Source organism: Epinephelus fuscoguttatus, linkage group LG5 (genome assembly GCF_011397635.1).
Source record: "Epinephelus fuscoguttatus linkage group LG5, E.fuscoguttatus.final_Chr_v1".
NCBI lineage: Eukaryota > Metazoa > Chordata > Actinopteri > Perciformes > Serranidae > Epinephelus > Epinephelus fuscoguttatus.
The window spans coordinates 36,164,098-36,189,564 of record NC_064756.1 but is presented as its reverse complement, the minus strand read 5'-3'; the positions used below and the strand labels follow the sequence as shown (position 1 = coordinate 36,189,564).

General features: G+C 38.7%; 2 protein-coding genes across 3 annotated transcripts in view; one reads left to right on the top strand and one right to left on the bottom strand.

Moving 5' to 3' along the window:
- Nucleotides 1–16,452, top strand: part of gdpd4a (glycerophosphodiester phosphodiesterase domain containing 4a) — a 52,622-nt gene extending 36,170 nt beyond the window's left edge. The window contains exons 11-18 of one of the 2 annotated variants that reach the window (XM_049576541.1): nucleotides 2,033–2,183; nucleotides 2,488–2,706; nucleotides 3,063–3,220; nucleotides 8,417–8,564; nucleotides 10,404–10,486; nucleotides 11,921–12,000; nucleotides 12,740–12,877; nucleotides 13,435–16,452. In XM_049576541.1, coding sequence (XP_049432498.1) covers nucleotides 2,033–2,183; nucleotides 2,488–2,706; nucleotides 3,063–3,220; nucleotides 8,417–8,564; nucleotides 10,404–10,486; nucleotides 11,921–12,000; nucleotides 12,740–12,834 — 934 coding nt within the window. In that variant the 3' untranslated portion in view covers nucleotides 12,835–12,877; nucleotides 13,435–16,452. The remainder of the gene's footprint in view (nucleotides 1–2,032; nucleotides 2,184–2,487; nucleotides 2,707–3,062; nucleotides 3,221–8,416; nucleotides 8,565–10,403; nucleotides 10,487–11,920; nucleotides 12,001–12,739; nucleotides 12,878–13,434) is intronic. The other variant, XM_049576540.1, reaches the window with a different exon arrangement.
- A 4,744-nt stretch (nucleotides 16,453–21,196) lies between these two features.
- The window catches only part of myo7aa (myosin VIIAa), a 63,482-nt gene continuing 59,211 nt past the window's right edge, over nucleotides 21,197–25,467 (bottom strand). Inside the window, exon 50 of the mRNA XM_049576536.1 lies at nucleotides 21,197–25,105. Within this exon, the coding sequence (XP_049432493.1) occupies nucleotides 25,013–25,105 (93 nt within the window). The 3' untranslated portion in view covers nucleotides 21,197–25,012. The remainder of the gene's footprint in view (nucleotides 25,106–25,467) is intronic.

Sequence of the window (25,467 nt, the reverse complement as noted above, 5' to 3'; positions counted from 1 at the left end):
TACCTGCATCTCTCTCTCTCTCTCTCTCTCTCTCTCTCTCTCACTGTGTCATACGGATTACTGTTAATTTATTATGTTGATCTGTTCTGTACGACATCTATTGCACGTCTGTCCGTCCTGGAAGAGGGATCCCTCCTCAGTTGCTCTTCCTGAGGTTTCTACCGGTTTTTTTTTCCCCATTCAAGGGTTTTTTTGGGGGAGTTTTTCCTTATCTGCTGCGAGGGTCATAAGGACAGAGGGATGTCGTATGCTGTAAAGCCCTGTGAGGCAAATTGTGATTTGTGATATTGGGCTTTATAAATAAAATTGATTGATTGATGGAAGCATTCAGATCCCAAACTGAAGTGAGAGTACTAATATCACACTGTGAAAATACTCCCAAGTAAAAGTCCTACAATCAAAACCTTACTGTAAGTAAACATATGTATCAGCAAAATGTACTTAAAGTACTCAGTACTTAAAGTGCTCATTGGGCAGTAAAATGTTCCCTGTCAGTTTTTCACTAGTGATGTTTTTGCGGCGTTAATGTGTATGTTGCATTTTACAACTGTAGATTACTAAGGTTGTGCTCATTTTAACTCCTTAATGTACTGTTGGATAGCTAAATCTACAGCTATGCATCATACTCTGTAAGATCATCATATGTTGGCTTTCCTGTAACAACTATGTATCTCTAAAAAGCAAACTTTTCATGGTGTCAGAAAAAAGCCATGTCTTTAGCTTTGTGACAATGCATTTTCCAGCTGATCCAAGAGGGTTTCTAAAGAGTTCATTCAGCTTAAGAAGTAGGAGAATTTGCTGAAGTCATAAAGGAACACCTCATCCTTCAGTTTAGCACAAACATTCAAATTCAACACATCTGGAAAGTGGTGGCATTCACTGGACCAGAAGGGAATGAAAAACTGTCATCTGTGAAGTATTTAAAGCTGTCAGACAAATGTGGTAGAGTAAAATGTCCCTCGAATATGTACTGAGTAAAAGTAGGCTGCATAGTTACATTCCATCACTGGTAACGGCACTTTTTTGTTCTGACGATCATCAAATAGAGTTCCTGCGGTTATTGAGCAAACTGTGACAGTGAATATCCCATGATTAGCGTCTACTAACAAAATGTTAACGTGTAGCCTACATTCACAGGTGTTTCACTGTGACCCAATTATATTTCATCAAAAGTGAAATTATGAAATCATAAACAGTGTTTAATGACATGAGGGATTACAACATACAACACTGTCAGCAGAGCAGTCGTTTAACAGCCAAGTGATGCTGAGTCTGATGCTTAGTCTGGTGCTAATTGTACAGATCAGATGCTAGCGTGCTACTCTCAGTGCTAAGGCGATTACTGCCATGCTAATCCAGTTAGCCATTAGCCCTGCCATTAGCCCACAGCTGCTGCGTTAGCATACTATTTTGCAGTCTGAAAACAGGGGGATTAGCAAAACAGCATGACTCAGAGTTAGCGGGTTAGATTAATCCCATTCTACTGGTGACCCTAGTGAGTCTGGTAGTTCCTTAGTGTGTGTGTTTGTGTGTGGTCTGCATGAATGATTTTGGCTATGTGGCAGTTCCTGTGTAATTAAACTGTCAAGGGTTTTGTTAGGCAATCTATTACTCTGTGTGTGTGTGTGTGTGTGTGTGTGTGTGTGTGTGTGTGTGTGTGTGTGTGTGTCATTTATGGGCATGTACATAACTGATATCAAGCTTAATTGAGGTGGCAAGTTTACTGAAATTGCTTGTGTGTGTGTCTGTGTGCGTGTGCGTACGTGTGCGTGTGCGTGAATAAGATAGATAGCTTTAAAGAAAGAAGAAAGCCAGACTTAATTTGATTCCAGGTGTTTTGAGCAGTGAGCAGAGCTTTGAAGAATTAAATGCTTATTTGTGACTTTAATCACATTCCTCTCATTTCCTCTCCTTTCATTCGTATTTACCTTATCACCACTTACCTCTCATTTCTGTGTCCTGCACTTTCACTTGCTTACATCCTGATTCCTCACTCTGTCATCCATTTTAATATTTTCATCTATCTCTGCAGTTTTGATGGAGTTCCTTTCCTGATGCACGACTCCACTCTGAAGAGAACCACTAATGTTGCTGAGGTTTTCCCAAATCGAACACACATCGATGCGTCCATGTTCACCTGGGCCGAGCTACAGCAGCTCAATGCTGGCAACTGGTTTTTATCGGTGAGAATTAAACACACACAAACACACATACACAGACGCACACAATTTATAGTTCAAGATGTGGCTTGGTTTGTTAAAAAAATGCATTACTTTTTTTTTCCACAATTGTTTTTTGGATACCAACTGTACCCAATATCCATATTGGTTTTCTATTAATTAATCTTTTTGAAATACAACTTTATGTAAGTTTTCAATTGATGAAATAAACACAACTAGATGTTGATTTTTTTTCCTTCTTATGAATTCTCAGAATGACCAAACATCTTCTTTCCAACATCACTCTTCTTCACATACTTTCTTACAGAGAGATCCATTTGGGACTGTGTCATCCCTGTCTGAGGCAGACTGCTCCCATGCCCAGAACCAGTCTGTACCCTCACTGGCCCAGTTCCTGAGGGTAGCAGCCCGCACCAATAGACTTGTGCTGTTTGACCTGCGCAGGCCACCAAACGGACATCCCTACAGTCAGTCATACATTAACACCACTCTGCAGGTGGTGCAGGCTCACATCAACTCCTCACAGGTAATTGTAAAAATAGATGTGTTGAAAACATTTTCAGTTCAATTGAGAGGAGCTGCCCAAATGTTCTGAACACTTTTCACATATACACACTCTAATTTTCACTTGCATGTAAGAGTTAAATGTAGGCTGTTGTGAAGGAGGCTGAGGTGGACAAACAAATTAGAGTAAATCAGAATTTGATCAGCTTTATTTTAGCCAATACCAATCCATTAAAATGTGCCTGGATCCATCATCAATAGTTAGTTAGTTTTTCCCCTTTCATTTACCATTTGTTGCAAGTAGCGATTTTTGTGTGTTCATGGATGTGTGTTTGTGTTTTATGTTTATGTGCATGTGTTTATTGTGCCTTTGTGTAGGTGCTGTGGCTGCCATCTGAGGACAGAGAGTTGGTCCAGGCTATGGATCCAGAGCTGCAGCAGACCTCTGGAGAAAAGGCTTCTATCCAGGAACTGACGGATGGCCACATCACCAGACTGAACCTGCACTACAGCACCATGTCACAACAACAGTTTAGGTAAACGCACACACGCACGCACGCACACACACGCACACGCACGCACGCACATGCGCGCGCGCACACACACACACACACATTTACAGCATTTATTACCAAAATAAAAATCGGCCTGACATTAACAACATTTTAGGTAATTTTAAGCAAAAGAACTATGATTGCCGCCTTCATGTCACAGCGATTTATGCACAATTTGCAGCAAACATATTTAACCTTTATTCTTAATGACAGATTTTAACCTGGAAATTTCCCAGATTGCTTTGAAATGATTTTTACCCAAAGTTTTTCACTGAACAGTATACTGTAAATGTATATTATAGATGTGCTATATATGCAACACAGAAAAATATGAAATAATAAAACTACAGTTGTAGTGTTTTTACCACAAAAGTTATTTTCTAAAATTTAAGTTAAAGGTATAATATGTAGTTTTTCCACATAAAAATGTCTAAAAACGACTAAACCAATATTATATATTTTGTTTAGTTGTGTACTTTGATTATCAGAAATGTTTCCAGCAATTTTCCAAACCCAGATAAATATGAAATATTAATAACAGTTACGGACCGTGTCATTAGGTCGCAATGGCGGCGTAACTCCAGTTACCATAGACATTAAATGAAGGAGAAGAAGAAGAAGCAGACCGGGTGAGACGTCAGGGAATGAACGTTACTGTTGCTAGGCTAAGCTAACTCGTCATGGATCATGATTATGCATTGACGGTTGCTGCACCTTCTGACACCGCAGCTGTCCTGGTAAACCACCTGGTAAAACGGAAACGTACGGGTCAGCCAAGCAATCCCAGAAGAATTTGGGATAAGGAGAGAGCTAAATCCAGGATAAATATTGGTGTGGCCTTTCCGAAATGGAAAGAGCTTCGTGAAAATCTAGGACTACAATTTGACGCCGACCTCGCGTGTGTTCTACTAGATAGGTAAGCAAACATCTGGCTGATGTTATCGAAATATTAATCATTTCCACCAGTGTATTGCAAGCACTGCTGCCCGCTGGGGCACCAGCGCTCCAGCCAGGGGTGGAGCGAAGGCTGGCTAACCACAACATCTAACGATAGGTTTCTATAATGCTGAGCTGATGCTGGTAAATGAACTGCATTTATAAAAGAGGCAGAGGAATAGCTAAACATAAGACGCACTGAGCAAGTGAGAGCAGCAGAGAGGGAGAAGCCATCGCTAACTGTAAAGCTAAGTAACTAGCAGTTTGCTCAAATAACTAGCAGATTGCTAACCGCTCAGCTAAAGTAAGTCGGATTTCTGAATAGAGTGTAAATAACTGAGGTTAGCGAGACAGTCGCTAAAAAAGAGAGCCATGACTTTAACAAAAAAGCCCCGGACGTGACGTGAAAAGTGGACATGTCCGGGCAAAAGAGGACGTTTGGTCAGCCTAAGTAACGTTACTACTGATAGTTAGATCAGAGTTTGACGATCCAGTGTAGGTACCAGATTGCCTCGGGCTGCTACACCAGCCGACGGACCCCATTTGCATAAAGTGAAACATAAAGTGAATATAACTTCAGTAATATACCTCGTCCATGAGCATTTCTCTGCTGCTGAAGCTCGCTCTGCCAAAAAAACTGCCACGGTCGGTTTCAGTTACACGGAGTGAGGAACGTCAGATCTGTATCTGTTATATAACTACAACTCCCATGATCCCACGCTACGTCGTGACGTCATCCAACTCCGTCTTCTGTTATTGTTTTGGGTTGAGACCCCTAGCGGCAGAAAATTACATATTGCACGTTTAAATGTGCATATTTGCATTTTAATATCCAAGACAAGGCCTGATTAATTCAGATTAAAAAAATAAATAATGGTCCCTTAATATGAACATGTAGCACATTCAAGCACTCAGTTATGCAATTATAACTACCCTTTAAACATCCCTGTTTAAAGCTACTGTAAGAAAAGTGACATTTCGCTGTTGGCTTTTGAAAGTGTCTTCTTGATTCGTGTGTGTGTGTCTACCTGCGTGTAGTTATGTAACTCAGGGTACAGATGGCCACCATGTCTGCAGTGACTCCTTCTTGTCGTTTGTAGAACAGCCTTGGGGGAGATCGAGTTGCAGTGAAGAGAGAGAAAGAGCAGAGACAGGAAGGAAATCCTGGGTAAAGAGGAATTTATTCAGTGGATGAGAAAATTGGTTGGAGTGATAGGAAGGAACAGAAAGACGTGTAGGAGATGAGCGTTTAAATAAGAGGAGTGGGTTTATAAGAAAAGAGGGTACGAGAGTCACATAAGTAGTACAGGAGAGACGAGTGGGAGGTGCTTGTACATAAACAGAAGCTCTGGCAGAACAATCTGGAAAGATAGGCTAGAAAGATGGTTGAGTGACTCACACATTGACGTTTTTTAACACCACTCACGCAGTCCACTGAAATAGTTTTCCATGTTGCTTTTGATTTATCTTTTCCGTAATAATTCATTTATGCATTGAAATCTCTGCTTTGATGGAACTTTGACACTTACGACCAAAGTAAATTTACTTTGGTCGTAAATTTACTTCATAAATTAATTTTGTAAATTTCCTCAAATTCACTGCCAGGAAGTTGGGTAACATAGTATAAAGTAGGGCTGGGGAAAAAATCGATAGAGCATAGTATTGTGATATTTTGCTTAGCAAAAATTGTTCAAACATTTTTTTTTAATCATATAAAGTATTAATAAGCAAATAAAAGGTTAACTTTTGGTAATAACACAATAATATATTTTGCTGCAATAAATAATAAATAATGATTGAAGCTAGATGAACAGACTGAAAACTTAATATAATCAGATTTAAGTGTAAAGTGTTACTATTGGGGCTTAATTTGCAGTTATAAAATTTACAATCACAATATATTGCCATATGTTATCGCAAATCTCTGTATATCATTTCAAACTACTATAATATTGTATCGTGACTTAAGTATCGGGATAATATATCACTGTGGGGCCTCTGGTAATCCCCCACCCATGTGTCCTATGTGAGCCATTGTTTCTATTTTATCATTTTTAGATGTGGTGGACTTATTTTCAGTTTTTCAAAATCTCAGATTGTTTTCCACTCAATACTCTGTCATAGTGGTGTTTTGTAAAAGATGTAAGAAGTTCTATGTGTTTAGTAATTCAAAACAAAATAAGTTTGTTTCCATTTCTTGATGAGAAAGCATGAAGATGGTGTTCCTTGCTTTTTCAACAACTGTTTGAGTTGAAATTGCACCATTTAAAACCGTTATGAGCTGACCCTCCGAAATAAAAATGAGCTTACACAACTCCTGGAGATTATGCAACTCTTGTATAACTTGGCAAAGAATAATTTCCTCTCAGCTCTGAATTTCCTCTTAATAGAAAATGGATGTCTCTACTATTTCTCTCTCTCCATCTGTTTTTCTGCCTCTCTCGCACTGTTCACCTCAACAGATGATCATTAGACTTTCAAAGGACGCTTTCATCCCAACAAACAGTTGGAGATACAGAGAGAGATACCTTTTTGTGTCTGTGTGTGTGTGTGTCTGTGTGTGTGTGTTTGAGAGAGAGGTAAATTTAACACTGCCATAGTGATAAATTACACCACTCTCTCTCCCCGCTCCATCCTTCCATTTCTATCTGTTCTTTCTTCCTCTCCTCTCGTTAACGTTCTTTCATTCTACCTCCATCTTGTAATCACCAATTCCATCTTGTCTGTCTTTCCTTCCTCCCCTCCTCTTACCTTCCTTCCACCTCTACTCCTCTTTCCCTATGAATTAATTCCTCTGTCTTATGAAACCTGTCTGTAATGTTCATAATTGCCTAAGCAAAATTGCATGTAATGAATTGATGCCAGTTTTCTGAGGGGAGGCTTCTTTTAGGTCAATATATTTTGTGCTCTCAGTAGGCATATTTACATGGGCCTTAATATTCCACCACAATAAAAATGCACCATGCAAACACCTCAGGCAGAAGAGACTGGTTTCATCCAGCCTGATTGGGAGGAATTTTCAATTGTGTTGAAAGGGATGGTGTGAACCTTTGATAATCTGGTCAGCAGAAAAATATTAGTGCCTTATCACCATATACACACTTAATCTGATCGTTTCTCTCTGGTTGGAATAAATATATTCTTGCTGCACATTTGCGCCACATGAGAATAACAGTGGTGATGGGATGCCGACACGATGGCAATAGCTGTTTCTACTGGCTTCCCTCTGCTGATTTTAAAAGAGAATTGTTAATGTAGCACTCTGCTAGTGCTGCTCTAATTAATGAATGTATTCTTTGATTTTAAAATAGTAGCCTTATGTGATGTTGTTATAACAGACTGCAGTGTGGAGTCACTGGACATAACAACATCTATGGCCACCAGTAGCAGTAGCCTGCATATGAGAAATTTGGGGAATATTGGCAAATTGTAAAGTCTGCCGATAGTCTGCGTGTGAGATGTTTAAGGGACATCTGTTATTTATTGCTACAGCAAATAACCTGGGTTACACTTCTGTTTCTTACCATTAAATTGTATTATCAGGCAGAACCACTTCTCATTCTATACTTTATGTGTTGAATGAATTGAATTTTCTCAATAAAGTTGAAAAAAAAAAATACAACACCTAATTCCTCTGTTATATTTCTGGCAAATTAGATGCTTAACAGCAGGCGGAACCACCTTGCGCAAGTCATGAAGTTATATACTGATTAAATGCCTTGGGGCATGTAAACTCACATCTTATCAGATCACTTTATTTAGCATCCATGTAAACATTTTATTTGGAATCTCTAATCAGAATGATTTCAGACAGATTGAAGAAATATTGTCCATGTCACTGCAGCTATTGAGGAAGTGAAGCTCTGTTTAAATGGCTTGTAGATCACAGTGGGAATGCAGCTTGTCATCCCTTGTTAGCCAGGTTTGTCTGGCCTACAATTTTTCCAAGGTCAGACTGTTGTCACTGATTCTGTACATCATTCATGTTTTCTTCAGCTTTTTATCAGTGATGGTGGAGAGATATGGGGTTATTGTTTTGGTGCATTTTAGGGTTTTGGTAATTTCAGTGTAAGATCTGAGGTGTTTTTTTTGAAAATGTGTATAATTTGAATTAAGATAAATGTTTTGTGCAAATGTGTTGTTTGATGCTGATGTCTCTCAGGTGATTAAGGAGACTCTTACGTGTGCTTTTTTAAAGCAAATTTGTGAGGTAATTATCTCCCCTCCCCCCTCTCTCTACAGTAAGTACCAGTCAGTCAACATCAGCACTAACCTGTATGTGATTAGCCAGCCGTGGCTCTACTCTCTGGCCTGGTGTGCTGGAGCCCAATCCGTAACCACCAACTCCATCCACATCCTGTCCAAAATCAACAAGCCGCTCTTCCTCATGGTGAGCAGATTCAACTCTGTTATCAGATATAATGATCCCTGCTGTCCTGAATAAGGCTCACATCAGGGGATCTATTATGCTTTGCCTTATTTTCTGTCATATATATAATGTCACAATGTTGCGTGTTTATATTAAACATAGCCAAAGCTTCAAATCATGAGGTAAACATATGTAAATGTAGTACCTGTGAGCACAAACCTCAGGCTTCAGATTGTTTTGAATACTCTGTTACCAAGAGTTTTTGCTGCCATTCAAAGCAGCGCTGAAGGACCGTCGCCATGAGCTGCTCTTCTCCTGCTCTCTCTGCCTGGTTAGCACGAGCCAACACAACAGCAGCTGTTAATATCCAGCCCCGTAGCTGCTAAATAGTCCCAACAATCTCACACTGACACAGAAACTCATTAAACCCTTTAATAACTGTCGGGCAGAATTAACTGTGTGATGCTAACAGTTAGCTGTCCCAGGCGTGGAGCTCACACTCTCGCAGCAGTAGTCTTATAATAAACATAAAGAGGCCGGAACAAGGAAAGGGCCGAGCGAATCAATGCGCTGCATGCAGCTCTACAATGAAATCAGATTTTATCCATTCTAACTGGTCAGATCTGCAGTAAAGTTTTTCTTTTTTTTTTTCTCTCTCTGGTAAGTTATTTTTTTGGGCATTTTTTGCCTTTTATGGACAGGACAGCTAAGTGTGAAAGGGGGAGAGAGAGAGGGAGTGACATGCAGCAAAGGGCCACAGGTTGGGGTTGAACCCGGGCCGCTGCGGCAACAGCCTTGTACATGGGGCGCCTGCTCTATCCACTAAGCCACCACAGTGAAGTTACAGATTGGACATAATTGCAGGTCGCACAGAATTCATAGGGATTGGCTAAAGTTGCATTAATTGTTGCGATTGCAACATGGTAACATCATAGATTACTGCATTATTTTAACTTTTTTTAATTTTCCTTTGACACACTTTATGTCTGCTGTCCCTGGTATCTCCAAGTGACAAAATTATGGAGTAACACACTGAGCTCTGGTGTCATAATAAGTCTAGGGTTCTCTGTAAGAAAACAGAAGCAATGTAAAAGACAAATAATTATTTAAAGGGGTATTAGTATTAGGGGTATTATAGTAATTCGGCATTGCACTTCCATGAAGTTTGTCAGAATTGAAGCAGCAGAGGCTTAATAAAGGACCATAGACTTTATAATAAAGATGGATGGTATGACTGCTCCCCCAAACTAAGGCCAAAACATCTTGATTGCCCCCTGGTGGCAGGTGACTCTGGCTTCAAATAGCGTCACTAGCACGAGATGGTAGTGGCCTTACCTGTGATATTTTGGCTTTATTTTTGTACAGTGGGAGTTAGAGGAGTTGTGCATCTTTATAAACAGTCTTTGGTTAAGACTGGTACCCCTTTCATTTTTAGGAGATTTCCCTGACTTGGTCACTTAGGAGCTGCTGGAGGATATTTGGTAAATGCAGCTTCAGAGTTCATATTTTAGATATCTAGAATTCTGATCCAGTGTGAGTTTCAGTGAGTAGGCAGGTAGGACGATCTGTATCAGATTAAAAATCTCTTCAGCAGGTATTGTGGGTGTTTTAAAGGTTGAGCCTGTGCCCTTCTGATTACATAAATATTCTCTCTTTCCACCTACATGTCTGTGTAATGTCAAATGAGTTTAATTACATTTCTTAATAGACGTGATTCAAGTCTAAGCCCAATACTCTATGGCCATTAAAGGAAATAATGATATTCATGTTCACTCTCAGCAAATGGAATCAGTCCTCTCTCTCTCTCTCTCTCTCTCTCTCTCTCTCTCTCTCTCTCTCTCACAATCTCTCTCTCTCAAGACTCCAGAGGAATATAGTTTGATGTGGATTCTGACTGATGCTGTTTCGGCCTTCCTCATCACTGCAGTTTTCATATTCCATTGGTATGTAGAGACACACACACACACACACACACACACAGCTCTCATAATTATCCTTTCCTGCTAATCGTAATGTCTGGTGCTGGGGTGGTAAGGCTGCGCAGGGCTGAGTCATCCTGGCTGCTAATGAGATTTAATTATTAATATGTAATCTGAGATGTCACTGTGGCCTTATGATGTGAACAGAGTGAAGAATGAAACATACAGAGAGAGAAGGCAACAGAAAATACTACCTGAGACATCCTGATTTATTTTTTAACCTTTTACTTATAGTTGTATTGGCCATCATTTACATTTACTTAAGTACAATTTTTTGGGCACTTGACTAGAGTATTTCCATTCTGCTATTTTCTACTTCTACGCCACTACATTTCAGAGGGAAATACTATACTTTGTACTCCACTACATTTATGTGATAGCTGTAGTTAGTTTACAGTTTTGTATTAATAAGACAAAATATATTTATTTTTTGGGGGCATTTTTAGCCTTTAATGGACAGGGCAGACAAGCACGAAGGGGGCAGAGAGAGAGGGAGTGACATGCAGCAAAGGGCCACATGCTGGAGTTGAACCCGGGCCACCGCGGCAACAGCCCTGCACATGGGGCGCCCGCTCCACCACCAAGCCACCGACACCCCAACAAAATATATTTAACAAATATTTTATTATATATTATTATGGATGAAGATGCGACTTGACTACTACCCAGCAGTGTATATAGTAAAAAATATGCCTCATATTTACCAGCTGCAACATCAAAATGATGAACATATTACTACATGTATAATTATAATCCAATAATACACATTTTTCTGAAACGGACTGTTCTGCATAAGTATATTTTGATGCTAATACTTGTGTATTTCTATTAAAGTAAGGTTTTGAGCGCAAGAATTTTCCGCCTTGAACGAGTAGTGTAACAGGGGCTTATGACAGCCGCCTTTTACTCCCCACTGTCAAGTGTGACTGCTCTGAACTATAAACATTTTTGTTATATGATGTGGTCACACAGCTCATCGTACAAAACAAAGTCTTTATGAGCATAACTAGGCCATTAAGCTGAGTATATGAAAAGAGCGTGAGTATGAATGTCAGTAAGATTCATCCTGTCCTTTCAGACAGGTGAGGCTGTTCACTGAAAAGGATGGATATTTTTTTCTCATGGCCTCCTCTGTAGCTTTATTTTTGCTTGATTTGTTGTTATCACATCTTTTATTTCATCATCAGTCTCTCTCTTCTCCCTTTTAACTCTCACCTAGACCTCCTCATATACACACACACACACACACACACACACACCATCAAACGTACTCAACGTTCACATCAAAGCAGTTACAGTGGCACATGTGGCAGTCTCAAAGCACTTTGGTAAACAAAAACACACCTGGTTATTCTCTGCTGCTCTGATCTCTCTTTGGTGTGTGTGTGTGTGTCACAGGTGGAGAGAAAGAGGCCTGCCCTTCTGGTCCGGGAGCCGTCAGCCTCACGAGAATGGACCATACAGCAAATTCAGGACAGGTATGAGAACATTTTTCTTTTCTTCACTCTTTGGGTTTGTTTTGGGTTCTTTCCTGATGAGGAAGATTCTGTTATTACATTGCATATGGCTCACCTAAAATGTTTTCAGAACCATATTTTAGCTTACTGATTAATGGTAATCCATGGTTGTTTTGTACCAGTCGGCCACCATAAAACAGACAAAACAGACAAGTTCGCATTACATCACCCACATTTTGGTAGCTGTAGATTTTCTAGCTCTTGAGCTAAAGGGAATGCCACAATTCTTTTTCACTGTTTTCTGTGGTCATGTATAGCACCAATTTCAAAAGTATTTATGTCTTTCCACTGATTAGACAGCCTGGTTTTATGAAAAGACCATCTTTCCAGCAGTAAAATACTTCTTTAATGGAGTAGCTTGTCTGCAGGAAAAATACTTTTCAGCTGGTTTGAAGTCTCAGTTACATGTTGTATCTTGTTATCTAGCAACACTAACACATCACCTAAGTTTTGTTCGGTCGCAAAAGTATGCGAAGCTGTTAACGTTTTGAAATGTTACTATCGGTGATGGCCTTATATAAGCATGTCCCTTAGTTGATTCTGTCTCTGTACTGAACACAGAGATGTAATTGACATTGATCTTTTATTTTATCTTGTATTTATTTGAATGTAGCTTGGCTCAAGCTGTAGCTCAGCCAGCAGAGACATTATTATGATTACTGTATTTGCATGATGTGATGCTCTGCTGTGTGTGTGTCAGACTCTTCAGAAGTCATCTGTGTTCGCTGGAGCCCCCTCTACTCTGACCCCCCTACTGGAGCCCTCATCTCCCTCCCTTTGGTCTTCAACCCATGACACCCTGCATGTCAGCCCTGCATGTCCACCCTTCAGGAACCTTGTATGAACCCTGAACCCTGTTTGATCTCTGCAAGCTTCTATGTTTCCTACAGAAATCTAACATGAACCTTACATGAATCCTATAGAGAGAGATGTGTGTGATTTAAATGACTCATCACTCCACAAGCAACAGCAAAACGAAACAGTTGTATATAAAGAGCTGCAACAGGTGTCATGAACTCCATAAAAAACTCCATACACTTTGACAACAAATAACCTCCATCAGAAAACTATATGTGAACTGTATACGAAGCCTGGAAGCAAGTCCTTACTGCGGTGTATGTGTCCTTGCGTCATGCACCAAACTGGGCAGATTGCATGCTCCTTCTGTTTTTTTTAATCTTATGTTTGCATTCATAGATGCATGGCTGTCTTAAGCCAGGCTGTTATAATAATCCTAAACTGCCTATACTCAACCCCCAACCCCTCATTTATGTTTCCCAATCACCCTTGCCTCAAGTCTTTTCTCCTCCCATAAGGCCTCTGCATTACCCACAGTGCTCCCTGACATGTGGAAGTATAGATTTTGAACTGTTGACCCCCCCCCCTCTTTTGCAGAGCTGAGTGACGTGTGGTCCATCTCCAGTGTCAACGTTCGACCTGACCTTCGGAGCACACCAAACTCACCCAGTACCCCGCATCTGCCCACTATTACAGAGGAGTGACTGGGGGAAAGAGAGAGACAGACAGAAAGACAGAGAGAGACAAGAAAGGTACAGATAATGTCAGATGAAAAAAAAAATACTTTGAGAGTATTAACTTGGTTTCAAATCGAAGTATTTGTCAGTAACAATAAATATTCATGACTAAATAAGTCAGTGTTTCCCCTATATCCATTTAGTAGTGGCACTGCGCTGCTGCTAAATGATAAGTGCTGCTGCTATATAAAAATCTCCCCATAAGCAACTAAGTCGCTCAAATCAATCAGCCACCAATCTTTATTGGCGGATCTACATAGTTTGTGAGACAGTTTCTCTATACACTGCTAAAATAACTTCACAAGTCTGGTGGTTCTGACAAACCATGTACCTGAACACGGTTTGAATGTTTACTGTTACATTCATGGTTTATTGCTAACATGACATCCAGCTCACCTGCAAGTCCTGAGTGCAGACACACTGTGTTTCTCTCCTTGCTCGCCACCACACACACGCATGGGTGTGATACACTCAGCTGTTTTCAGTGTTAACATTTAGCTTTGTTTTGTCCTGTATTGTGCCCACACGACAACATGGCATTGTTATGTATACCAACTCTTTCTCATCTACATTTCTTCAGGATTAGATTTTTGTCTCTGCTACTGGAAATTCAGAGTTTACAAGGGGGGATCAGGGGCAGCAGTAACAATTTTTGGTTTTGTCCAAGCAGGGCTGAAAAATGAAGCCAACATGGAAGTGCCAAAAACTTCAGTTCCTCAAATGGCCACCTGAGGTTGGCTCCAGAGGCAAGTCAATCCCCATAGACCCCCATGCTAAAATGCCCAACTTCAAAGCAGAAATAAACATGTTTACAGCCTGGTACAAATAACATTTTTCATCACTATAGCTAATTTCTGCATTCATGACAATTGTACAGGAGGTGAATTTTTAACTCTCCTGTTTACGTTTTATTGAGACTTAAAGTTACGCACATTTAGGGGCAGGTTTCTTTGACAGGCAGACTGTCTGCGAGGGGTCACCACAGTCTAATCTACACCTCACTCCTCCACAGCTCCACCCTCTCATTTGAATTTGTTCACTTCTGCCTCTGCGATGTCACGGCAGCTACGTCCATTGTTTTTTTCCAGTCTATGGTTTTGATGTCATTACTCAGAAACCCCTTGAACTACTTGGATAAAATTTTATGTAGGTAACTTGTTATCTGTGTTTTAGTTGATAATAGTCATCAATTGTTTTTACAACTAATAGAGTCACAATATTGAAACACTAGATGTCAAATGTTACGTCTGAAGAAACAATTGTAACAGTATGTGGGTTATGAGAAGCATTACAATAAACATAACTTCAGATCTACGACTGTGTACAAATCAGCATGTCATCAGACATGCTAAATATCTTCTAGTGACGCAAAATAAAAGTTATGCACTTCAGCACCACTGCTGGAAAAAATAGTAGGGGAAACACTGACTATCAAATAAGATTTAAAAAAAATTGTAGCTATTTATTTAACACTGAAACTCCAGATGCAGTTTGATCAGATTTTTCTCAGAGTGCTGGCAATGTACAGTAAACAAACAACCAGTGAGAATAGTTTAGCAAAACCCAGAAATGCAGAAATGACTCATGTGAAATAACCAGAACTGTTCTGTCTTTGGTAGACAATTGTCATACAGGAGCTCATCTGTCTTAGTAAGAAGCTGAATGAGAAAAAGTGTTTTCATGGCCTTTAAATAAAAGAGAAAAGGCAATGCAGTCTTCAGATAAGAGAACAGAACAGAGAAGCATGGTCAGGTAAAGTAAGAGACAGCAGCCACTCTTGTCTTTCTCCACTTCTTCCCTCATCCTCCCTCAGAATGTGGGCTGACTGCCTGCAGGAACTGGACTGCTAAACCAAACCTCAATCACTGATCTGCCATCAGGGACGGAGTAGACGGACTCTGGGCACGAGCACCAGAGCACCAGTGTCCATTCCCATACTGTAATTTCATAGATGCCATTAAACAGACTGGGCAGAGAGGACAGTTGAACACTAGCCCAGAGGCTAGACATGCTTGAACATTTTCATCATTCAACGCCACCAGCTGAGCTCAACAACGCAAGAAACTAAACCTCACAAAAGAAAGAAGAAACCAATGAATATGTACTGCTGTAGTAATACATGAGTGGCTTTCACTCTTTCTGTCTCATGTTTCTAGTTGATAAAAACCAAATGTTTGTTAAAGGAGGAGCAGCAGAGAAGCTGGAGCAGAGGATGATGATAAAATGGACTCTTATGGACAAGGAGCTACACTCTTCATTTTCAGCTGTACAGATTTCAGGTGCATTAGACCAAACCTTAAAACATGTCTTAAATTTTAATCTCTCTGTGTCTGTGAGTTGTTGGATGTGGTGTATGAACTGTACAGTGTTGGACTGACAGACTGAATGTAAACCTGAGGCTTTAGAAGGTATTGTTAATTACTGTTTATGTTTTGTACTAAAGTGAATGTAATATCAAGCAGGGCCATGTTTCCCAAAAGCATATGAGGAATGTTTTGGCTGGGAGTCATTCCCGTTTGACTTCAGATTTGTGCCAAATGTAGTATCAGCTGCTATAAAGATAAAGATGCTTTTGAGAAACCAGACCTTGTTACTCTTTTTATGAGGCAGTAAATACAGCATCTGCTTTTCCTCAAATATACGCACACAGTACTTTTTGGAAGTATGACTATGTAGTCCATTTGTGCTATATTGTCCTAACTTAAACTGATTTTAGATCTGAAATCCAGAGTGTCTTGTCTCAACTTACAGGTTTGAAATCCATGAGGTAAGGGACCTTGATTTTCTGAGTGGTTTTGCCAGTTTGCTGTACAGTGTTGAAGATGAAGCAGGACGTGCTGCAGTAAGTGCCATTAAAAAGACACTGGCTTTGTTTTCATTGTTAAGAATCAGAATCATTTTATTCATAAAGCACAGTCAATGTACTTATTAGTTTATTTAGAAAATATAGCAACAGTGTCTGACAAATCTCCTTGGATGCACATCCTTCTATTGCAAGCAATTAGTATAACATGGTTCACATTGATGTAGTCTGACTCAAAGGATCTGGACTGCGGCTTCAAGCCTGCCATTGGCTGGCTGATTTAGGCTGGCATGTTTCCTTCCACCCGCTATCTGCATACTACTATTTCCAAATCCCCTTTGCTACAGGAAACAACAACAACAACAACCTCCAAGCTAACAGTCTCAGTGCTGAAAATGGCAAGTTTAGACAAAGAGATGAAAGGTGTGATAAGGCATGCCTGCTTTGTTGTTTTGGTGAATTGTTTTAAAGAAGAAGAAAAAACGCCTTGTTGACACATTTTTTAAAAAAAAAAAGCCCAGACTCTGTCTCGCGAGACTTTGATGAATGATATTAATCTGTTTTCTGACATGGCCAGTTGAAGTTAATTTTTACCCTGACAGCGGCATGCGCCAGCCACATTTACCTCACCAATGTATTGACTGTTCCTTTCACAAAAGCTTCTGTGATATTGTCATAATAATGCTCTGCTAGAACCACATACAGCTAGCAAATCGTCTGTGGTTTTGATGGGTCCAGTGTGTTCCTCCAGAGCTAAATTATAGTCATGCTTCACCCTTTTAGGTTATTGTAAATCACTAAAAAATGAATTACACAGTGACATACGTCTGTTCATGTTTGTGTTTTCTTTTGCTCCATTATTTTAATGAGAGTGCTCACCTCCTTATATGCAAATGTTTCACCAAAAGAAGTTTGCCCTGACAAGATTTTGTAAGGACACCGTCACAGCATACTGGGCTTATTGCCACCCAAGATGATTTTGATTGGTTTAAAAAAAAATTAAAACAAGTCAGAGCATTTTTTCCCATCATAGCAGAATGATAATCAGTAATTCCAGACCTTTCTCTGGTGCTGACTTGTACAGCGCTGTGGAGATAGGTCTGGCTATGTGAGACTACATTACATTTAAACTGCAGTCTGTGGGAACATGCTTTTAGCTAACTACCCTTTCATTTAGTTTTCTGAGTAATTTTTAGACTTTGAGAAATTTTGGACAAGCTTCGCATTTGGAAGGTTGGATTTTGGCCATTGATCTCAAATCGACTGGAAGTTGCCCCATCTCTGTGTGTCCTGTACCACCCTCCAGTTTCATGCTGGACTCACACAGGCCTGACTGGAGTGGTGCTGAAACATTTCTGAAGACAGATAAATATTGAGCTGCAATCAGAAGTGAATGACAACCTGTTATGTGGTCAATGCATTTCTCAGTCTTGAAGTCAGGAAAAAAAACATTGCCTATATGATCTAGACCACAGTTAGGGCATTACAGTATGGAATCACATGACAGTCTAAGACTGCAAATGCAACAAAGCAACGTAATATATTGTATTGTATTGTTAAATGGATAAATGGTAAGCACCTAGTTTAACTGTATTTGTGTTCCTGTTAAGAATATACTGTAGTAGGCTAAGCATTTTAGCTGTTGTCACTATAGCTGCACAGCCATATTTATTCTATTGAATATGATGTTTCCCACTGTTGGACTGTTCACTTTAAGTGAGCGAGTCTGATGACAATGCAGCAACTGTGCTGGATTTCCTTTGAAGATGCATTACATTTTGAGCCTTGCTTGTGTTGGATTCATCCAACTTTTGTTTTATAGATGCTTTCTTATAGTAATACTGCACTAGATAGACTGGAAGGTCTATCTTTCTAGTATCAGACAGTCTCTTAAATTGTTATTTCCCATGGTGATTCAAATGGTGACAATTTTTCAGTTGGATACTAAGATCCATAGAAACTTCTGCATTTCCCAAAATACAGTGCGGTAACAAAAAAAAAAAAAAAAAAAAAAAAAGGCAGCACTCCTGAACGAAACAATATGGTTTGATGAAAGCTTCTTGGCTGATTTTTCAGCATATTAATTCTGAGTAATATCCACCAAAAAAATCAACACAAGGTGATTATTTTTGCTGTTTTCTATGTTTTACCTCTGGAATGCTGCCTTTTTTACTTGACTTTAATTTTAGGAAATATAGATGTCTGGTTTTAAAGGCAAAGCACTCAACTGAAGTGCATCTGTTCCCTCTTATAAATTAATTTAAAAACATGTCTCAAATGCACTGTAGTATATCCACTTTTCCACTGTCCAATGGGTTAAATTGTAAATGGGGTTTAACAACATAACATGTAAGATGTGTTTTGGTACCACCATACCATTGTTCCGACAGCCCAGAATTCCGAAGCTACATTAGTCTGTAAAATGGCCCATTTTACCATTTGCCTACACCTAACCACACATTCACTCACGTTGTTGAGTTTCAACATATCTGCTACAAAATAATGTCCAAATTTATGTATCCATGGTTCACGGTAACTTAAAATGCAGGAGTTTCCGAATTTTTGGCTGTGGGAACAATGGGCAGTGTCCTGAGCTTTACTCTGTTTAGCACAGGTAAATAGCAGAGAAGTGCAGCAGAAATAATGTGTTTGATTCTATCTCTATCATTAGTCAGCTAGCTAACATACACGTGTTTGGTACCTGCAAATCAACCAAGCAATAAACTTTTTTTTGCAAAAGCAGAGGTTTAACCTCAGGCTCTGTTTTTCCATTTAAATTTCTATATTTAAGACAAATATCATTATGGCTGTGTTGTGTTATGGCTGTGGACAGATATTAATGATGCCAGTTACACAGGCTGTTGTATAAACTCTCCCACTATAGAGGCAAACAGCTTCTCATTTAATTTCAGCCACCTTCATCCCAGACTGGTGAACCAAATTACCTGCTGCATTGAAAAGATTTTCTTATTTCTTGGCAAAACGTACCTGCTTTTCTGTCTTGATACCTGTAGATAAAAAATAATTTCCTGCAGGGTATGTTCGAGATCAGTGCTGGTGTAATGGAATTATTAAATGGAGTTATGAAGTTTTACACCACTAGTAGTTCTCCATATTTGAGCCGTGTTTTAGAATTGGCTTCGTCAGTGATGTGATTTAGGATTCATGATTTGATACTGGAAGGAGAATTTACCCTGCCTTGAGGCTGTGGTCCTGTGATTGGCTTGTACACTGAGACATTGACAATTGTCATGCTTGTCCTTTAATGTGACATGTGATTCTGAAAGTGTGGATATCAAACAAGCATGAACTGTCAGTATCTCCAAAATCTGAAATAATGTTAAGTGCACGACAAGCATGTAAACACTCAACATTGTCTTTGAATAATGAACCATAGTACTCAATCCTAAGGAAAAATAAAGTATAATAGAGTAATAGTATTGTTAAATTATGAATATGGGTGTTATAGTCAAAATGCCATTTTTTCAAATGGGCAAATCTTTGTAGCATTTCACATTTTGTGCTGTACTGAACAGCTATTTTTTATTTTATAGAATTATTTCCAATTTTTGGTTTCTTTTTTTTTTTTTTACTGTAACTTTTCTCTGATTGTAAGTGCTACTGTCTTCTGGTATTAAAATGTAAGAAAAAAGGTTTGGTTGTTGGTAACATGGTCCAAGGTGTTTTTTAATGCCTAAAGTGTACATACATAGCTTATAATGTGTTCTTTAAAAAAAGAAAGAAAGAAAACGCCGACATGACATGACATGACATGACAGACATAAAATAAGTCATGGTTTGGTGTGCCATATAAAGTGCCATTAAAAAATGTTGCAGAAAGAGTATCGTAAAAAATACTATAAAAAAATCATGGTATAATATGTTGTAATTAAATGCTGTAAGAAGTCATGAAAAAAGTATGCCATAAAAAATGCTGTTAAAAAGTCACTGTACATCGTAAAAAGGCCATTAAAGTCACAGTATAGTATGTCATAAAAAATACCATAGAAAATCATAATATAGTATGTGCTAAAAAATGCCATGAAAAGTCATAGTATAGTATTATGTCCTAATTAATGCTGTAAAAAAAGGTCTTAGTCAAGTATGTCAGAATAAATGCCATAAAAAGTTATAGAGTAGTATGTCATAATGAAAAGCTATAAAAAAAAAAAAAATCACAGTATATTATGTCGTAAAAAAAATACCATAAAGTCAAAATCATGTTGGGGAAAAAAAGTTATAGAATAGTATGCCATGACAAATGCAATATAAAAGTCACAGTATTGTACGTTATAAAAAATGCCATGAAGAAGTCATAGTCTAATATGTTGTAATAAATGCCAAAGTCATAGAATAGTATGTTGGTGTAATGCCAAAAGAAGTCATAGTATTGTATGCCTGCTATACTGTATACTGCTTGGAAATTATTGTTGCTGGCACAATGTCATGGTGATTCAGTCTATTAACAGTCTGTTAATTTCGTGCACCACCAAATAGCAAACATAGATGTTTTGCAAAACCTGAAAAAGTTACATTACCAGCCATGACACTCAAAATGTCACCCAGTAGCCTATTATATTACTGTAAATAGCAACAGACAAACATGTCAGTATATAAATGTACTACTGAACAAACATGTTGCAGTATCATGGTAAACATGATACCAGCATCAGCTACAATGCTACACATAATACCAAAGCCATAAGATCAGTGTCCCAACTGTGTTAAATACACTGCAAACAACATGCATTCATTTAAATCAGTCAAGTCAAAACACTTTTATTTAATGTTTAATACAAAAGTGAGAATGCACATTACATAGGCCATGAACACACTACAGGAAGTCAAGATGATCAAGTTACATAGTCAGTCAATAAAAGAATTAAAAAGGAACACAGGCAATAACACACGTTTGCATTAGTCACAAAGAAAAATGATAAACTGAACAGAAAGGTATCAAATATAATGGTTGGCACTGTTAAAATATCAGTGTATTTGTTTATCATAAACACAAAACAAAACCAGTGCAGGTTAATTAAAGAAGGGTTCGTCACATCAACAAAAACAAGGCAGATTTCAGACTGACAGGCCTGTGTTTTACCTAAACAATGAATGAATATAGCAAGAATTTCTAAATCTTAGATTTAAGCAAAAATCAGATCAGTGCCACAATAAAATAAACAACTGGCCATCTGTTTTTAATGCAACCAAAGTGGAAGGAGAGCCACTACGTGAGCGTTTTTCAAGTATTCAAAATGTTGATCTGATTTTAGAGCACATATTCTGTTTTCTGGGAAAACTAAAGGTAAGTTCTTTTGTGTGAAATCTCAGACACTTTCATAGACCAGGGCTTGTATGTATTAAAGCTGTCATAGGAATTTTCCTGAACTTTGACTTAAAGTAAAAACATCCCCAGTAAAAAGCAGGTTTTGTAAAGCGGAGCTAAAAGTCACTTTCAGTAAATTGTTTTAAGCCAAAGTGTGTTTCTTCAGTGCTGATTGTGGTGACTTCAAAGTGTCAATAAAAATGTTAAATAAAGACTATAATCATGTTTACCCAAAATCTCCTCCCTCAAGTGCTGAATTAGCCAATAGCAGGCATCTAAAGGTGAAGAATTGATCTGTTGCTTTTCATTACGCCGCTGCACCACATAAAATTTCTTTCTTAACACGATTATACATGTTAAAGATGTGAAAAGAGTGGGAACTGTGGAGTTAGAGCATTTTTGTTTAAACTGTTTCTGAGGCCAGGATTTTTTGGGCAGGCCTGAACTCATTGTTAAATGACGCACTGGAGCTAACCCCCCCTCCCCAATTTAAAAAACTAATTTTAAAGCGCATAGTATCAGAGTTATTTCATTTGCATGCTGTGTGTAAGCAGTGACTTCACTACATTCCACAAGCTCTGTGAGCTCCTTCAGTCTAATAAATACAAGACTAAACAACTGTTAAAAGCCACAATCATATAAACAAGCAAAATATTCATCACAAATGTACTTTTCAATCTCTCAGTCCAAACTGGCTACCCAGCCCACCGGCAGTTACTGCTCACTGTTGTGGGTGTGTGCTTTGTGCCAACGTTAATTACTGGTAGTTAGTGACACATTTTCTTGTAGTGTGACAAACTCATAACACATTTAATTTGCTTAACCGGACCACTACACGGGCAGCAAGGGCAAGGAAAATTGCAGCAACCACGTAATTGTCTGCTGACAAAACGCTGTAATGGTGCAGACCCTGTCAGAGAAAAGGCAAAATTTTTACTCACTTAAAAATAACATCTCACCATGAGCAGCTTCTCTCGCATTGACCCAGGATCCATGAAGTATTTTTCAGGGTCTCTTAACAGTTCTGTGGAATGACTGCAGTGTTTGATATGATGTCTTAATTATTCATCACTGTGTATTTTGATACAGGTCCAGATCCAGATGAATCTGATTACAGCTCAGCCTTGGTGTGGAGGTATGTGTTCTTTTAGTATTTCCATTCATTCCAAGTTACTTTGAGTTTTTCATACCACCGAAATGCCAGTTGGAGATCGGTGACTAATTTTTATTTTAACGATTGGCTAAAACTTTAGTATGCTATTCTCTTAGTAAAGTGGTAAACTTTAGGCAGCTGTGCTGAAAATATGTACTTTTAACACAAAGCTGGGAAATCTAGACATGAAAGTTATAAATGTACACTTTAGTATTTAATAAAACAAAAGACATTTCTAAGTACAGGGCTGTTATGCATGAAAAAGTTTGATAAAACAGTCTAAGTGAGCAGTCGACTTAGTGTTTATTGACTGCATCTCATGATTTTAATCCCAGCATAGTGTTGGTGTCAATGTGAATGGCTTCCATAATCAACAACCACCTCTTACCACATAACCAAATTTCTACATTAGTGTCACTTTCATGACAAATTTGCAAACTTCCTCTGCACTAAAAACCCTGGAAAAGCTAGTAGGTCGACCTTATGTTAAGATTATTTTGATAACCACAGGAATGTTACAAAATCCCCCAAAAAACAGCAGCTGCAACCCACAGGAATGCTGGCTAATGCGGTCACAAGAAACACAGAAACCATTAAGGCATGAAATATAAAACTAAACACGAGCAGTTGATAATAATCCACAACATTAAACAAAAAAGGTATAAACATAAACTATGAATTAAGTATTAAAAAACAAAGACTTCATATTAAACTGTTACACACAGTATAGGCCATAAATAGCAGACATATGGACTGGGAGCCAAAACGCATTACAGGTCTGTTTCTAGTGTGTCACGCAGTTTTAAATAAATGAGATCAGGTCCCTCAATGCCACTTCAGTTACTCTGTTTGGTTCCAAAGCCATAGGTCTTGTTTGGTTTTCTAAACCCAAACCAAGTTATTCAAAGTGATGAAAGAAAGAAAATATAAATGTTTCTGACTTTGTTTTGTGCAAGAAAATCACAGACAATACTGTATCTGAGAAGGAACGTTAACTCAACAACTTTGTCAGTATTTCAAGATGCACAAGGCAAGATGGGAACAAGACTTCATGTCTATAGTTTCACTTAAGCTCCTGTGATGATCTAATGTTTATTACAAAAACACACGCGAAAATTGTTGGATGGAGAAAAACGTGGACATTTTTAGATCTTTGTCACTAGTGACACAAAAATGTGTTGAGCCTGAGAACGGAGCCACAGGGAGGGTCATATTGTTACTGTCAGAGTTAAGAGTCAGCTCTACCTCGACATCTTAGCTGTGAGCTGAATGCTAACGTTAGTGTGGAAACATGTAATTATCTCTTGGAGATTAACCAGGGTTTCTGCAGTGTTAACAAAATTAAAGTTTTGTAAATTATGAAGGTTTTATAAATAGCACATAGAATTAAATCAATCACACTAGTCCAAAGAGATGGAAAACCAGCAGATAATAAAGCCTACAATTATTAAGTATTAAGTGTTAAATTTTGTCAGTACTTCCCCTCTGTATATACCAATAATTCCTAGAACTGTTATGCATTAGTAAAAGGCATAAAATGGATGGTTTAATTAACCAATTAAAACAGTAATTTAATTTTTTGCTGAGCTTAACAACTGTGTCAGTGTCAATGTGCTTCACAGCTACTGTAGTCCACCAGTCTGACTTGTAGTTTAAAGATGTATGATGTCCCATAACAACCTTCAAAAAAAGTTAGTTTATAGATTTTTTTAAGTCTTTAAATTGTTCAAACATTCAGATCTTCCAGCTTAAACTGAGTGTCCCCATTTTGATCTGAATCAGCCAAACAAGGTCAACATGATAGCAGCACTGGCTGAACACTGTTTCTGTACAAGCAAGTTTGACTCTTGAATCAGGAACCAGGAAGACTGACCTGTGTGACGGAGAGTTTGGAAGTTTTAGAGGTAGTCATCTTCACTGGACAGTTCGTCTTCATCTTCATTGTAGTTGTAGTGGTAATAGTTGCTGGGGCCTTCGCCGGGGTCACTGCTGCTGGCAGCCGAACTCTCCCCGGTGAGCTTTGACCCCTCCGAGCTAGCAGAAGGACTGCGGCTCATCCTCCACAGCTGGTGGGCAAAGGTCCGCCGCCAGCTGCAGTACTGGCCAATAGGGCGCAAGAGCCGGATGAGCTCAGCGGCCTCCTGCCAGTAAGAAGTTCACTTGCTTTGGCCCCGCCCGGAGCGCTGCTTGTTCATGGTGGTCAGCATCTGGCTGATGTAAGAGGTCAGCAGGTCGTCCATCTTGTAGCCCTGCAGGTAAGATGGATGCACACACACATTGAAAAGACACATTTGTTTCTTGATGATAGTTGCATAATTTATAGAACATGAACGTGTTTCAGATGGTGCTTGATAAAATGTTAAGTTAAAAAATGTTAGACAGTAAAAAATGCCTATCAGGTTTTTCCCAGAGCCCAAAAACTACATCTTCAAATGTCTTATCTTGTAAGACCAGCTGTTCAGTGATGTTTGATATTTTTCTTGATAAATCAAAACTAATGTCAATGAATCAAAATTATACTGTCTTAATAAATTTACTATAAGACTGGCTTGTCATGATACCAGAAATTTAGTAGTCCATACCAGTACCAGTGAAATTCAACAATTCTAGA